Raw genomic sequence first — 16,047 nt, 5'->3', positions numbered from 1 at the left:
ATCAAATCGTAAGTGACACCTAAACTAATATTTTCGGTAATGCATGTTCCTTCATTGTCGAATTGATAATTTCTAAGCAGTTTCGACGTCACGTCATTTTTTCCTTAAACAATAAAGTATAGTTATGTTGAGCAATGAATTAAATTCCAGCTACAATAATTTATGTATCCACATGTCAGCAACAATTGGAATTAATGAGTGGGGTGGCACTGTATTATTTGCTTTCTTTATAACCAAAATCACTCGATTGTACTTATAATCATGTGTACCGCATGGAACGTTGTTAAGAAAAGTCGAGCTGTGACCGTTATGAACACGTATGTTTGCTTAATGAGTTAAACACTCGGAATTCGTTTAGTTTATTTATAAACAATCTTCATGATTGATCCATAGGCGGTAGCCATGGTCATGTATAACAGATAGAGAACGTGCAGGACGTTGGTGAAACAATGATTCCCACATGAATCAACATCAGGATCACCCTCAAACAACTCATTGTGAATCATACGAGGGCACATCTTCTGTTTGCCAGGCACTTCAATGTACTTAACCGCTCCTTGTAATACAAGCTGGTTGTGTATTATAGTGTGTGTGTGATGGTACATTGGATCTGTGCACTGCAGGTCAGTTACCTACTTGGTATCAATACACGTTGACGTTGTTTAATTTTATCTTTTGACTGCCTGTTGAATGACAGCCCTTCTATGGGTACGATCAATCTTTCTCACATAGTCCATCTTTTTTCTTTCTCAATTTGACGAGCTGAATTAAGTGGGAACCCCAGGGCCTAGTAGTTCAAAAGGTAATTAGCTTAATCAGTGATACTAGTAAGAGCAAACTTATGTTTTGTGTATCTTCCAGACACAACCATTGAATTAGTTACAACTTTCCAGATATCAAATATGTAGTTGAGTGAATGTACATGCAAAGTTGTGAGAGTTCACCTTGTATATTGACAAAATTATTAAAGGTTGAAAACAGTCATTAAACTGTGATTAACCTAACCACCTTTTTATAACTTTTGTTGTACTTAACGGGATCAATCAAATGGTTGTCATTTACGGGCGACTCTTCGACGCTGGGAACATCACTGACTCACGTTCGCCTATGACAACTTGAAACTATTATAATTTGACCTATGTTTTTTTCAATTTATACAGTTTCTTAGTTTACTTAAAGATATATAAACGCCATATGACGATGATCTTCTCCGCAGTGACTGAATTGTTTGTGCTTTTAAAACGACTAAAGCTGATTTAGTGGGTAAGCTGTTTCAGCGAGATTATTTCTTAACAAAATGCATCGCAAAAAAAAGATTTATCTGTTATATAAGACTACAATTTTATACAACCGAACAAAGTTGTCTTCAGCTGTTTTAAAGTTGTATCAGGAAATCTTTCTTAAATCTTCAATAATTTACTTATCAGACCGCAAAATCAAAACGTTCGTCAATAGTCTAGCTTGGTATGACGTATTCGTATTTTCTTGAACAGAGAGGAGGGAGAGAAACAAATAAAGACAAAGTCCCTAAACTGAATGAACCAAACATGATGCGACCAACATTGATTTTAGTAATATTCATCCTGAAATGTGAATTGTGGCCACGATAAAAAAAAAGAAGTTATCGAAATCATAGATACTCGTGTTTTTTTTTATCCGAGTGTTGAATTCAAAGCGATTACTATTTGGAATTGAGAGACTTTAAAACAGTGATAAAACAACGACAATCAACAGTGGTACCTGTACTCCTGGTGGTTTTTAATCTTCCACAGTCCGCAGAATAAACACAGCTATAGAAAAATGCTGATTACCTTAGTAACCTAACGACGTGTTGATCCAATGCCGATTCGTACACTTTATCGATTGCATTACTGATTTTTCTAACCATGCCATAATTGCACGTTCGATACTTTTCCTTAACGTGTGGTGGGGAAACTGAGATATCAGGTCAGGATTGTTAACGGTAGCATTGTGTAATGGAAGGAGGAATGTGAACATCAGGATTTACTCATGTTGGCGCATGCGTACATGCGGTTTATTTTAATTCCAAATTCAAATGAGAAATCCGCTGCTGGCCGAAGTTTAGTCATTGAAATGAGTGACTTGAAATAATGAACATATTGATTGCAAGAGATAAGCTTTCCAGTGACATCAGAACAAGTTATTAAAAATCTTGAATAACGAATCCGCTGAAAGCAGCGGTTCAGTTATTCGAACATATCGAAGTCCAAATAACTAATCGCTGCTAACTTCAGCCCCTTGTACGTTTCACATGTTCAAATGATAAAATGGTATTCATCTATCACATCTGATTTACACCTGTTGCGGATTCTTTTGTTTTCTATTTTTATATTTATATTATCATATTTCCCTGTCGCAATAGCTCAGTTGTATGCGGACAAGTGGATAGCAAATTTGATATTTCTTAGGCATACATTTTGTCAAATATTATTGTACGGTAGATTTACCAAATGCTTTTACATAATACATTGTGTTGAGTACTTAAGCAGACCAATTAAATACTGCTGACGTTGATAAAAACCTCTCTGCTTTACTCTGTAGGTACAATATACTGTTACGGTTGTAAGGACCCTGTCAATACATCACTGAAGCCAAAAGAAAATAGTGTGTAACATCATTTACCCAATTAAATAAATTACCTGTATAGCAGCACTATAACTTAATAAAGACTCTTTCATGCCCAGGGGTGTAGAATCGGAAAATTCAAATTGCGTAAAACCCGACGCTTGCCAATGGTTTTGCACTCGTTTGCAAACTCCGAGGGTGTAATTTTCCTATCCTAAACCTCTGCAGCTTCCATATTAGATTAAATATATATTGAATCTAAGTTTCACTCCTACATGACTGAATACATATAATTTTGCTACTTTAGGTCATTTATCGACAAATGTATTGGCGGTATTATAACCACATGTCTTGGTCTGTCCCGGAGAAATGAGGAGTTGTATAGGAATACACAGTAATACGATGATGGTACGTCTGATCCGTGACTGTAAAGTTGGCAATGAATGCACTTTTGCCCATCCCTTGCTTGATATTGCAATTCCTCGATAACAGCATTCGATTACCCAATGCAAAGGATTACTGATGCGCGAAATGTGCTTTCTCAATTCGACTGATGTGCTTATTGCAATTATTTTAGGTATTTCGACTGGGTTTATATGTTCATTTTCGGTGAGTAGCTAAGATGATTTTGATGTTTACATGCGTTTGGTATCTAATGAAACGCCTGATGGTTATATCCAGCCGATTTCTGCGGAAGCGTCAGATGTTCACATTGGTCAGGTATCTATGGGAACGTCAGATGTTTACATCAGTCAGGTATCTGTAAAAACGTCGAATGTTTACATCAGTCAGGTATCGGTGGGAACGTTGGATGTTTACGCCCGTCAAATGTCTACTAGAACGTCAGTTGTTCACCTCCACTGAGTAGCTATGGTAACGTTTGATGTTCACGTCTTTCGAGTATAAATGGGAACTTCAGATATCAACACTTTCAGGTTTCTTTGGGAACAATAGATGTTCACGTCGATCGGGTCAAGTTTTAATCTAAAACGCTGAAATCTGAGTACATCAAGTGAACACCAAAAGTGTTTGGATGCAACTAAATAAGTTTCTATGAATATATTTCGTATCTAGAAAAGAATGTGAAATCTGGTTAGAGACCTGTTTTACATTGTATCTTTTTCGTTGAACTTTGGATGACATCGCTAGCGTGTATCACGTTACCGCACGATACCTGTATTTCATATTCGTCGTACTACTGACAGCTTGACAGTACATAGCAACTATACAGAGAACCAAGCTGACGAAACCTGTCACTAGTGAGCAAGAGCAAACAAGCAACATCATTACTGCTTCTTTAGAATATCCGTACATTACTTTCATGTCTTGGTCTAAAATGATGATGGCAAATTGAGGAAACATGTACAGATACTTTGATAAAGCATTCCCAGGATTTCAATATAAAATTCCTTATGATAAAAGTGTCCTTCAGATTGAACAAGGAAAGATATTATTATCTTCTCGAAGGTGTCATAGTATGTATACATATACGTTTGTATACCAAAAACACCATAAATATATTCTGATATAATAAAGGTACGTATCCAAACGTTGGTTAGCACAAGGAAAAGTCGGCCAATATGGGGGCAATCGGCCAATACATGTAAAAAAAGGAGATCATTTCAGGGATAGCCGGCCAACATAAAAAAAAAGGCCATAAGGGGTATAGCCGGCAATTACAACAAAAAAAAAGGCATGAAAATACAAGAAAAAGTCGGCAGTTACAGGGACAGCCGGAAAACACAAGAAAAAAATCGGCCTTTATAGGGATAGCCTACCAATACAAGAAAAGGCGATCATTACAGAAACAGACGGCCAATACAAGAAAAAGTAGGCCATTGCAGGGATATCCAGCAAAGACAAGAAAAAAGTTGGCCTTTACAGGGATAGCCGGCAAATACAAGAAAAAGTAGGCCATTGCAGGGATAGCCAGCAAAACAAATGGGCCTTTATAGGGATAGCCGGCCAATACAAGAAAAAATAAACCATTACAGGGACAGCCGGCAAATACAAGAAAAAGTAGGCCACTACAAGGATTGCTAGCAATTACAAGAAAAAGTAGGTCATTACAGGGACAGCCGGCAAATACAAGAAAAAGGAGGCCATCACAGGGACAACCGGCCAATACAAGAAAAAGTAGGTCATTACAGGGACAGCCGGCCAATACAAGAAAAAGTCGGTCATTACAGGGACAACCGGCCAATACAAGAAAAAGTCGGTCATTACAGGGATAGCCAGCAAATGCTAGAACAAGTCGGCCATTACAGGGATAGCCAGCGAATACAAGAAAAAATGGTCCTTTACATGGATAGCCGGCCAATACAAGAAAAAGTAGACCATTACAGGGATAGCCGAATAATTAACAGACCTCCATTGCACAAAAAACGGACATGGTTTAATGCTGCAAATACCACGAAATGCTTGTTAGAACTGTACTGGCAGACATTGGTTGTAAATATATATATGAATAATCTAAATAAGATAATTGTTTTTAAACATATTGCCCGAAAACCATCAGAAAGTGTGATCGCAGCAGTCTTTGGTCGGGCACCAAACTTTAACGAGGAACTTGTAACGTTAGTTTACCGGCCAGTTTCATTGAAATCCAATACTTCCTTCAAGTGATGTCTTCCAAAAACCATTTGTCTATCATATAGAAACAGCCCCATTAAATATATGTGTAGTTTTTCCAGCATCAAACTTGATTAAGAGACTTGGATAGTTGCCAGAGGGGGTTGATAAAAATCTAATAACTTCGTCATAATTTATCGCCCGTAAACAACTCTGTAGGCCGTCGTCGATACCGACGTGTAAATATTGACGAAGTAATAACTATATGTGGAATTTGCAGGCTATACAAAGTATAAATTGTATCTTTTTATTTTGAAATAAAATTAAAATAGAAACACAAGAAAAGCAAAATATATGCACGTCTCTGTGCGTCTCACTGAACATGGCACGCAGAACAATCCTAAAGAGACACACTAAGGTATTGAATCTCGCGAGGGCTTACCTATTTGTCATTCAATATATGAAGTATGCTTACATATACTAATTCAGTTTCCAAAATAACCAAACGTTGATAACAACCTTGCCAAATACCGGAACCATTTTACGGAAATGATCATGACTAAAAAGAGAGTGAAAAAAGTTCATTCATCTCAAAATACTACAATGATGTATTAGCAATGGAAATTTTAGTCAGAGGTTCTTATAATGTTTCGCATAAATTGGAGGGTTAAGATTCGTTGAAAGGTATATACAAGCGATGTTGGTCCCTGGAAATCTTAGTACAAAGTAGAGAGATGATTATAAGATATGTATGTGAAACTTGAAGGAGAATCCGGCCATCTTGCAGAACACACAAAATTAACAGTTTTGGATAATAAACACTGGTTTATTGTTTCCCATTCTTTTGGAATTCAGTTCCAAGCCTAGTTTCGTTTGATCCGAGGTGACCGACAAATGTTTCTTGGTTTGTGATGACACATGCTGTGAAAGAAAAGCTTGCCCTACTGGAACACTCTATGGTGCCTTCCGTTTCTGTTCCGGTACTTAATGTCATTTCGTCCGTTTTTATGTCGTTTCCTGTGTTTTGTCTTCCCCTGTTGACAATGACATTTGATTACGTCAGTAAGTGCTGAGCTGTAGTTTCTTTTTCTCTGATGTTGAGCTCAATGAAAGTGATTTTTTACTGATAAATCACAGAGAGTTAGAGGGTTAGAATAAATTAATAAATCAAGCTCACATAACGCCAGTTTATGTAATGATTCAAGGTCATATTAGAGAAATATTTACCTTTAGCTTGCGTCCGATGATGAGTACACGGCAAAATTGTTTAACTATTCTGTAATTCACTTGAGTATAATATTATAATGAAGTATTATTATTTCTTTGCCAGAACTACTCTGTTTTGAAGGTACATTAAAATGAACATCACTGTTTTATCTCTAATCTACATGTAACCATTTTCGGGGCATGTCTTGCTTCATCATATATTGTGTGTAATGGTTAGATTTTCGAGTATATCTTTGCCCGAAGATTTGATGGCGGAGCATGAATTCGAGGCTCTTCCTGTATTTGTAGATCGGTGTAAAATACATATATATATACTCGTCCAAGAGCGTAGATATTCAAGTAACCATTACCGATAGATAAACCAATATTCTACCTCTTTAGTCCTTTTAGAATGCTTAGCTTGTCTTCAAAGAGTTAATCAAATGACGCATCGTAAGGGAAAGCTAACGGAAGTATTTATCCGGTTGTGTTTCCGCGCCAAAATCTATGTGGAAATGCCCGAGGTAAGTTTATTATTAAATTGCGTCCTAAAAGCTCAAACTGAGATTAATTAATCAATAAAATCAATATATGGCGTTAAATGAGATTCCCATGTACAGCGTATTTGTATATTTATATATGTTATTATAACTAAAAGGGCACATTCATTGCTGTCTTGGGCTGTGTCTTCATTAAAGAATTGCGAGGCATATGACTGTAGGTACCGGATATTAAAAATGGATTATATATGTGTTTAAGTTTGTGCTAGTTGACAGCAAGTACATTGTTGACGTATGTATTCCATTAGGATAACCAGCTAATATTGGTAATATACTTACAATGTTATGTGGACTTTCTTTATCTACTTTGTATATGCATGAAATAGCAATAAATTGTGTGGTATATTCTAAAAATCGCCCTTCACGACTCTGGTCGTGTTGCTGACCCTGATAAAGTGTGGGGTTTTTTACTTGACCTATCATCGAATGCTGATGTCAAAGTCGGCTGATGTTTTCTAGTTTAGTATCCGAGGGAAGTGAATTGATTGACATACAGCTATGGAAATTAATGTACTTAAGACCACATAATGTCCAACGAAAGCACTTTATATGTACCATCAAAGTTCAACATTAGTTGACATTGTACGTATATAATATATCTAATTATGAAGGAGTAAAGGCTAAAGCAAATGCTATTTGGTACCGTAACATATACGGCAAGGTCTTATTGGGGGAGACATTCCTTTCCCTAGAATTCAACGTTGCTAAACGTGGAGTCAAGGGTTGACTTTCCTAAACCAAATTTACTTGTCATTATTACAGTCGATGCTCCAACAATATGTCAGGAGTAATTGGTACATTCTACCGACAAATACACGCTGTGCGTGATTGAACGCTATTTTTCATTTCTAATGTCCGTGTGTTTGGATTTATATGAAGATGTGTCCTTCTCAGGTCAAACCGGGACACAGATACGGTAAAGGTTAAACAGTTGGGACGGGAAAAGTGTGCATAGTTGTTGCCTAGAGACATAGAGGGAGTAATGAGGGGTAGACATTGAGTAAACAGTTTATAACAGGAGAGATATAGAGATTAGTATTGAGGGGTAGACATTAAGTAAACAGTTGATAACAGGAGAGATAGAGAGAGAGGTAATGAGGGGTACACATTGAGTAAACAGTTGCTAACAGGAGAGATTGAGAGAGAAGTAATGAGGGGTAGACATTGAGTAAACAGTTGATAACAGGAGAGATAGATAGAGAGGTAATGAGGGGTACACATTGAGTAAACAGTTGGTAACAGGAGAGATAGAGAGAGAAGTAATGAGGGGTAGACATTGAGTAAACAGTTTATAACAGGAGAGATATAGAGAGAAGTAATGAGGGGTGGACATTGAGTAAACAGTTGATAACAGGAGAGAGATATAGAGAGAAGTAATAAGGGGTGGACATTGAGTAAACAGTTGATAACAGGAGAGATATAAAGAGAAGTAATGAGGGGTAGATATTGAGTAAACAGTTGATAACAGGAGAGATATAGAGAGAAGTAATGAGGGGTAGACATTGAGTAAACAGTTGATAACAGGAGAGATATAGAGAAGAGTAAGGAGAGTAAAAAGAGAGTAAATAGCTAATGCTACGCAGTAAGAGAGAGGTAACAAGAATTAAAGTAAATATTTGACACCAGGAGAGACAGAGAGACATAAGGAGAAGTAGAAAAAGAGTATATAGGTAATGCCACGTAAGACAGAGAGAAGAAGTGGGAAGTACAAAAGAGCAAATGTTTTATGCCAGCAGAGCGAAAGAGAGAAAAAAAGAGGGGTACATTTTTTTAAATATTTAAGGAGAGATAGAAAGAAGAAATGCGGGGTCGAAAAAAGAATAATTAGCTGACGGCAGGAGGAGAAGAAGATCGTTTGGTTTGGTTTAATATGTCAATATTTAGGGTCATTTAAGAACGGGGCTTCGTGTGGGTAATACATGCGTGCATGTGTTCGTGTGTTGGAAGCAGGATATGTTGTGGCAATTGCCTCCTCGCGAAAGCGTTGCTCTGATGCCGGCTTTATAGTGTCATCTCACTAAAATACCATGCCAAAGCCACCCAGCATAGCATTCCACCCGGTCAGGTTATACTGAGTAGCATTCCACCCGGTCAGGTTATACTGAGAAGCATTCCACCCGGTCAGGTGATACTGAGTAGCATTCCCCCCGGTCAGGTTATACTGAGTAGCCTTCCACCCGGTCAGGTTATAATGAGTAGCATTCCACCCGGTCCGGTTATACTGAGTAGCATTCCACCCGGTCAGGTTATACTGAGAATGGGTTAACCAGTTGGCATTTCCATAATTGCTGAACATTTAGCAGGAATAAACAGCTACTGTTTTAAGGACTTTCTTGTGTCCAGGCCTGTGCTTCAAGCAACTGCCTTCCTTGCACTGGCAAACGTGCAACATCAAAAGCGAAGAGGAGAGAAGTGAAAGAAAGCAATGAACGGTAGAAAACCAGTAAATAGTTTAATCCAGGAGATACAGCAGATACGTATTGTAATGAGAGATCTGATTTTGATTAGATTGAAGGCAGCTACTACTTCAAACTATAACAGCTAACTCAAGTGGGGTTGCCAAAAAACGCCACAAAGACCTTCATGAGTTATAAATATGTATAGTTATGCTTTCGTTCACACATGATTGATACCTTACTTGAATATAGATACATACTATATGTATCTATATTCAAGATACATATAGTATGTACCGTTACACTATACGTGCAGAAGTCAATCGTTTTAACTATTCAAATAACCAACATGAAAAATACGAATTTGTTTTCAAATACGAATACTTCAGCATTTGTTGTTTACTGACAAATCTTTGGCATACACAGGAGCATGGAATGTAGACATGCTTTTGTTTCAAGTAGACCTAATATCGGAAGATCTGGGGCCCCACACAGTATACCGTGACCATTAAACTGCCAAGTCCTTCCTTACAACGAGGAATTATATTGCAGTTAAGTCAATCTGTATTCCTCTGTGTGTTTCAACTTTCGGAATGTATTTAAAAATAAATAGCTCAACAATTTGAAACGAAATTGGATCAACATTAAATAACGGTTTGGTAATAAAACCCGTTTTAGGGCGTGTCAATCAATTGGTATTAGAAACTGGTACAGCTATAAACCCTAGGTGTTATGGTACACTTTTATTGACTACAGTGACTTGTATAAACGATAGGTTTATATCACATCGCAGACAATGGTATATACTAGCTAAACTATTTTGGGTATACACTATATTTTGTGTGTTGGTACACAGTGCAAACGTCGGGATGTGGTGCTGTCCTTCAGCAAGACACATACACATTGTTTCACAACCTTATAGCACCTCCTTCATATTCTATTAGATTACAAAACACTTTTTGTAGAGTGTGGAAGTTTTTGTGATATACTGTTATGTAATATTTGCATTATGAATAAGCCGCTGTAAATTTTGAGCAATAATAAGCAAAACACCTTTACCATCCCCAGCTTACACGTACACTCCCATAAATGTAGAGAAACTTAAATTGACCACATGTGTAAAGATCGCTCGTGTAAAGTTGCACTCGCATCATCCTGCTCGAATCGAATACATATGGTCTTCATTCCCTGATATTGAGCGCTTGAGAGCGATTCACTAAAGAAAAGACAGGGTGCTTAAAATAGAAAGTAAAGCAAGGAATAAAACATTGATTAACAGTGGCCCACATATTTCAGAAGGGGATGTATTTCATTATAGCATCGCACTTGTTAGTGAGTTGTTATTTATGTACTTTTGACCAGCTTTATAGGTGTAGCTTACATAAACATTAGACATTTTGGAAAACATTTGAAAAATAAAAGCTATAAAGAATGAGATCAACATTTGCAAACAAGCTATTTTCTTTATAGTCAAGGTTTAGCTTGTCTTTAAAAATGTACTGTAATCTGAGTTTATGAGTCTGTATTTTCAATTAGAGTTAAATTTGAAATTCAACAAGACATACATTTCTTCCTAATTGACAAGTGTGGTTTGCGTGCCAGTGTGAGTATGATACTGCCTGGATAGAATACAAGAACAACCGTCAGGCGCCACTCCTACTTGGTCATGTGCCATGCCATATCCCAGTACATTTCATGTCTACACTATTTACCGTTTGGTTATAAAACACATTTAACGAATTATAGCTGTTTTATTAACCTTATTTCATTTATTGTGAGGGATATAATAAACATTATGTATACTTATGTATGTGATGAACATGTTGCTGGCTTAATCCATCACCATGTGCCAATGATTCAGATGTATAATAAAGAAAATATTATTGAAGTGCATGCCTTAAATTTGTATTTGGAATTAAGTAGATATCTAAACGTGTCCACTGATAACAAAAAACAACAATGGAACTATTTCTCCAAGAGAAGTACTACTGTGTGTTTGATTGTGATCTTTATACTACGTTATACCACCTACCAGTAGCATGATACATTCATTATCATCGATTGTCAGTGTGAGAAGTTTGAGAAGTTAAGAACAATTGTTGGGAAAAGATTTTTCTATTTTGGATATTTTCTCTTAAATTAAAATGTTTTCTCGTGACAGGTGACGTTAGTTTGTTTTGGTGAATCACCACTACTAATTTTAAAACGCTGTGGGAATACTTCGTAAAAAAATATATATATATATATATATATATATATTCGGAAATCAACACCAGTTTTATCCTAAATATGCGTATTAAGCAACTGATGACGATATATTTCAGACTTTCCACTACTCTTGTTTGACAGTTAGTGTTATTGTTCCTCGTAAAAACATATGTATTTTTACATTTGCTGATGACAGAGGGTTTAATAGATTATTTCATAATTTGGTTTGAAGGAGTCTTAATGGATTTATACGACTTTTTGAAATTGACTTACAATAAAGAATAGTTATATATTGATGGTAAACCTCTTAATGCAATGTTTTCATGATTTGTCGTTTGTGGCAAATCCTGAAAATACTATGTGTTTTTTCTTAGATATTTAAGTGGAATTACTGACGTGTTTACTTATTAGTGAAATATCTGTGAAATGATTTGTTGATTAAAATTATATCGTGATTAGTTAGTGAAAAATCTTTTACGATTGGAAATATGTGTTAAGAAAATTATCTCAAACACCAAACAGATAGCATTGCCCATGTGTTTGGTGATTTATCTAATATGTCCGACGGTTACCATTGTAAGTGGTATTTGAAAGGTTATCTTAAACTCATAAATGGAAATTTTTGTTTATACGATGGACATATTATCTAATTTTCCTGATTTGTTATATGAAAAAATAATAGCTTTTTTAGTTTGCCATTTAATTTATCTGTTTTTAAAATGTACAATTAATCAATATTAAAACCAACTGCAATGGATATAAGAAACTTAATCCAATAAAGACCTGATTTGTTCGAGATTAACACAGATCGTTAGCAGGGAAGAACAGGACATTTTAAGAAATCTTCACACCTTGACTAATCACGCACTATTGTATATAAATGTGTCCTCTCTTGTAATTACTGTATGGTAGAGTGTATTGTAAATTATATTAGTGGATGGAACTACTGTCATATTAAGTTTGATGAAGGCCGCACAGTGACACAATGGGATTAACTCCTACAAAACATGTTTTTAATAATGTGTCTTTAATATCGATATCTATTTTCTCGTATTGCAGGATGGCCATTTGGTTCGGTCCTGTGCAAGACCACGCCCTTCATCCAACATGTGTCTGTCTGCGCGTCTGTCAACACTTTGGCTGTTATTGCCGTGGATAGGTATGTACTTTAATGCCATGAAACAATATTCCACTACGTTCAGGGTGCGACAGAATAAGCTCAAACAGGAGGGGTAACTATTTTGGTTGTCCTATCCGAGGCTCTGCCGACGGTTAGTTGCCAAAAATCACCAAAAGGGCTAAATATTTTTTTTGTTATAACCTCATGGTAGGGGATGGTTGTTTTTCTTCCATTCTTGCGTTTAATTTACAACTAAACATGGCAATAGTCTGGCATGCTTGTCAACAAAAGACTATTCCGTCTTTGCGTATTGCAGAGTTATCTTCTCTTGGGAGCAGGTATTGATTGTTACGTCATTGGTCTGTATGAGAAATTACGTCGTTTTCTCACAAATTGATGACGTTACTCTCACAAACAAGTGACGTAACAATCAATCCCTGCTCCCATGAGAAGATAACTCTGCAATACGCAAAGACGGAATGTCGCGTATTAAAAACAATTATGACGTCACGCTTACCATTCACTCTTATGACGTCAATATATACCGCATGCTTCTTGCCTCCTGGGGATTTCCATGTCACACACTCTAGATAGGGTTATTTTTCTCCAATCATTCCAATACCATGCTGAAAACAATTTGTTACCAGTATTTATCATCTGGGGGTTTTCCTGATTTGCATGTATATCATGACCTCTCCTCTCGAGAGCCGATTGTGATGACATAAGTTATTGCCAAGCCCTGCCAGAAAAACCATACCCTAAGGGTGGCGGAAAAATAAAATAGGAGAAAACTATCTATGTTAATGGAGGAAAGATTATCTTTTCCTACTACAAAGGGAGAAAAACATGTAAAATATAAGATAATAGACATTAAATCACATTCAACTTGAATTAACAATGATAACACGTTTCATGTTAATAGATAATTTCATGAAAATAATTGAAATTATGGAAGGACTTTTCTGACTAAAGTTGCTGAAAATCTCCGCCGTACATGTACCATTTTTTTTCATCAAAATAATGGAGACTCTTTCATATTGTATAGTGATATATAATTATTGAATAAGTCTGGTGCGTGACAACCCTGATTAAAATGGTCAAGATCTCAACTCAATCAATCAGGTTGCATTTTCAAAACATCACCGATTTGAGGCAGAAGCCTAGCCTTTCTCTGTCGTGACCACGGTGACCGTTTCATAGTTTGATTTACTACTGTGATACTGCAAACTGCACTCCTGCTTCGTCAGTGAACACGACATTTTATCCATTTTGATAAAAAAAAAAAAACACTAATCCGCATAACTCAGAAAACTATCAACAAAGTGTGTTTTTGATTTTCAAAACATTGTTACAGATGAAATGTCTACGCTATCAAATATCAACCTTGGGGAAACACTTTACCAAGTATTGGCGTCAAGAAAAGATGGAAAGGCAGCATTCTACCGTTGTGCAGCCTTTATTATAGGGAATTGTTTACAAGGAAAACTAACTAAATCACAACAATGTTTTCCAAAACAGCACTGATTTTGTTGTAAAATATTGCTGAATTCAAGTTGAAGTGATTGAGGATATCTATACAAAAGATGCATTAATATTTCCGTTTTTATTTATTAAGACTTTCAGCATATATACATACACACAAAACAGTAAATGAGGCTATATGTGTTAGCACGAGCGATCGTCTGTGGGTGACGTCGACCTAATCAATATGCAAAAAAGTACGATACAACTGAATATAACGCATATATAATTGGATACAATTGCATATCTTTGAATTTATACTCTTTTCTCGACCCGAGCATATCAGATAACAGTGAAAATTCAAAAGCAATTTTATAATGAATACCGGTGTATAACGTCTACACGAATAAAGGTCAGGAGGGGGATATGTGATTATCGTCAAAAAGATGATCCATATACTCGGTAGTAAGTAGTGCACAAGTACCTTTTAAAATCCCCGCATTTGTTCTTAACATGAAAGTAATACACGTTTTTTTCTATGTTTTCAGATATATGGCAATTTGCAACACGTGGCGGCGGAAATTGTTTACGACCTTCACCTCTCGTGTCGCCCTTGTTATGATCTGGGCGGTGGCATCCATTGTACAACTTCCAGTGTTCATCTATTATGAGGAATTCATAGGTGATCCGCCCTACGCCATTAAGATGTGCGGTACACACTGGCCGACCTATGACCTTCAGAGAGGTTATTTTGTCATCGCACTGTTTCTGTTCTGTTACGCCCTCCCACTCGTGCTAATTCTGGTGTGCTACATGATGATCACCATCCGAGTTTGGAACAGACATGCGCCTGGTCACTCGGCTAATAGTTCCGGTGTGATACAAAAATCTAAAATCAAAGTGGTGAAAATGTTTGCCATGGTTGTGACCTTATTTACTCTTTCGTGGCTGCCACAGTACGTCATGCGGTTTGTGTTTTATTACTCACCAAATCTGACACATGAAATCGTGGTCACTCTGTCAAAATATGTTATCCCGACTCTGCAGTGGCTCGGCTTGTCTAACAGTTGTATTAATCCCCTCATCTATTGTCTTTTCAACAAAAAGTACAGAAGGGGATTTAAAACCTTGCTGCGTTGCTATCGTTATAGAGACGCTTCCCATCAAGTTCTGAAACACCAATCGACGATAAATAAGTCAATGACAGCCGACACCTTTAGTAGAGGTACGGCTTTAACCGATTCGACAAGAAGGCCAACGCGAGTTTACTCTCCTGCCAAATTCATGTCAGTCGAATATTCGAATGGTCACATGACTGTTTCCTTTAGAAAGGAAGATGACGATACATCCACATCCGGTAGCTGACTATTGTCACTGAGCAAGGCGGCTGAGAAGGATATAGTGATAAAGGTAAACTGACAGATTGTACAAAAGCATTGTTATCCTTTTAAAAGAAATTCATTTTATGATATTTATTAAGTGCTAAATGATTATTGTATATTTTTGACTATTGTACATGTTTAACATTTGCTTCCGTTTGTTTGGATATGTACATGTTAATGAATAAACAGGTTCCAATCGGTACAGCCTACTTGATTATGCTTTGCATTTAATTTAGATACTGTAATAGATTGTGTTAATAATTTATCATCAATATATCGGTTATGGAACACCGGAAGCGTTAAGGGAAAGGAAACTTCCGTTATACTACACAGGGAATATGAGAATAAATTTGAGGAATTAGGTTTGGACCCATTCAGATGTGTAGGAAATGTTGTTTAATGTTTAAGGTTTTTTTTCTGTTTTTCGATGCCACACTCAGTAATGTTTGTGGAAAAAGTAGGAAAGCAATCAAAGTCTAAAAATGGACCCAATCTACGTTCCCGCTACTAAAACAGCATCACTGTTTGGTTTCCTTACGCAAACATTAAACCCGTTA

At 36.6% G+C, this 16,047-nt stretch overlaps 1 protein-coding gene across 1 annotated transcript in view; it reads left to right on the top strand.

Moving 5' to 3' along the window:
* Positions 1-15,686, top strand: part of LOC110454472 (neuropeptide SIFamide receptor-like) — a 78,467-nt gene extending 62,781 nt beyond the window's left edge. Inside the window, exons 2-3 of the mRNA XM_021503976.1 lie at positions 12,587-12,686; positions 14,657-15,686. Of these exons, the coding sequence (XP_021359651.1) occupies positions 12,587-12,686; positions 14,657-15,473 (917 nt within the window). The 3' untranslated portion in view covers positions 15,474-15,686. The remainder of the gene's footprint in view (positions 1-12,586; positions 12,687-14,656) is intronic.
* The last annotated feature ends 361 nt before the right edge of the window (positions 15,687-16,047 follow it).

Source organism: Mizuhopecten yessoensis, unplaced genomic scaffold, assembly GCF_002113885.1.
Source record: "Mizuhopecten yessoensis strain PY_sf001 unplaced genomic scaffold, ASM211388v2 scaffold7897, whole genome shotgun sequence".
NCBI lineage: Eukaryota > Metazoa > Mollusca > Bivalvia > Pectinida > Pectinidae > Mizuhopecten > Mizuhopecten yessoensis.
This window is presented reverse-complemented; position numbering and strand designations above follow the sequence as displayed.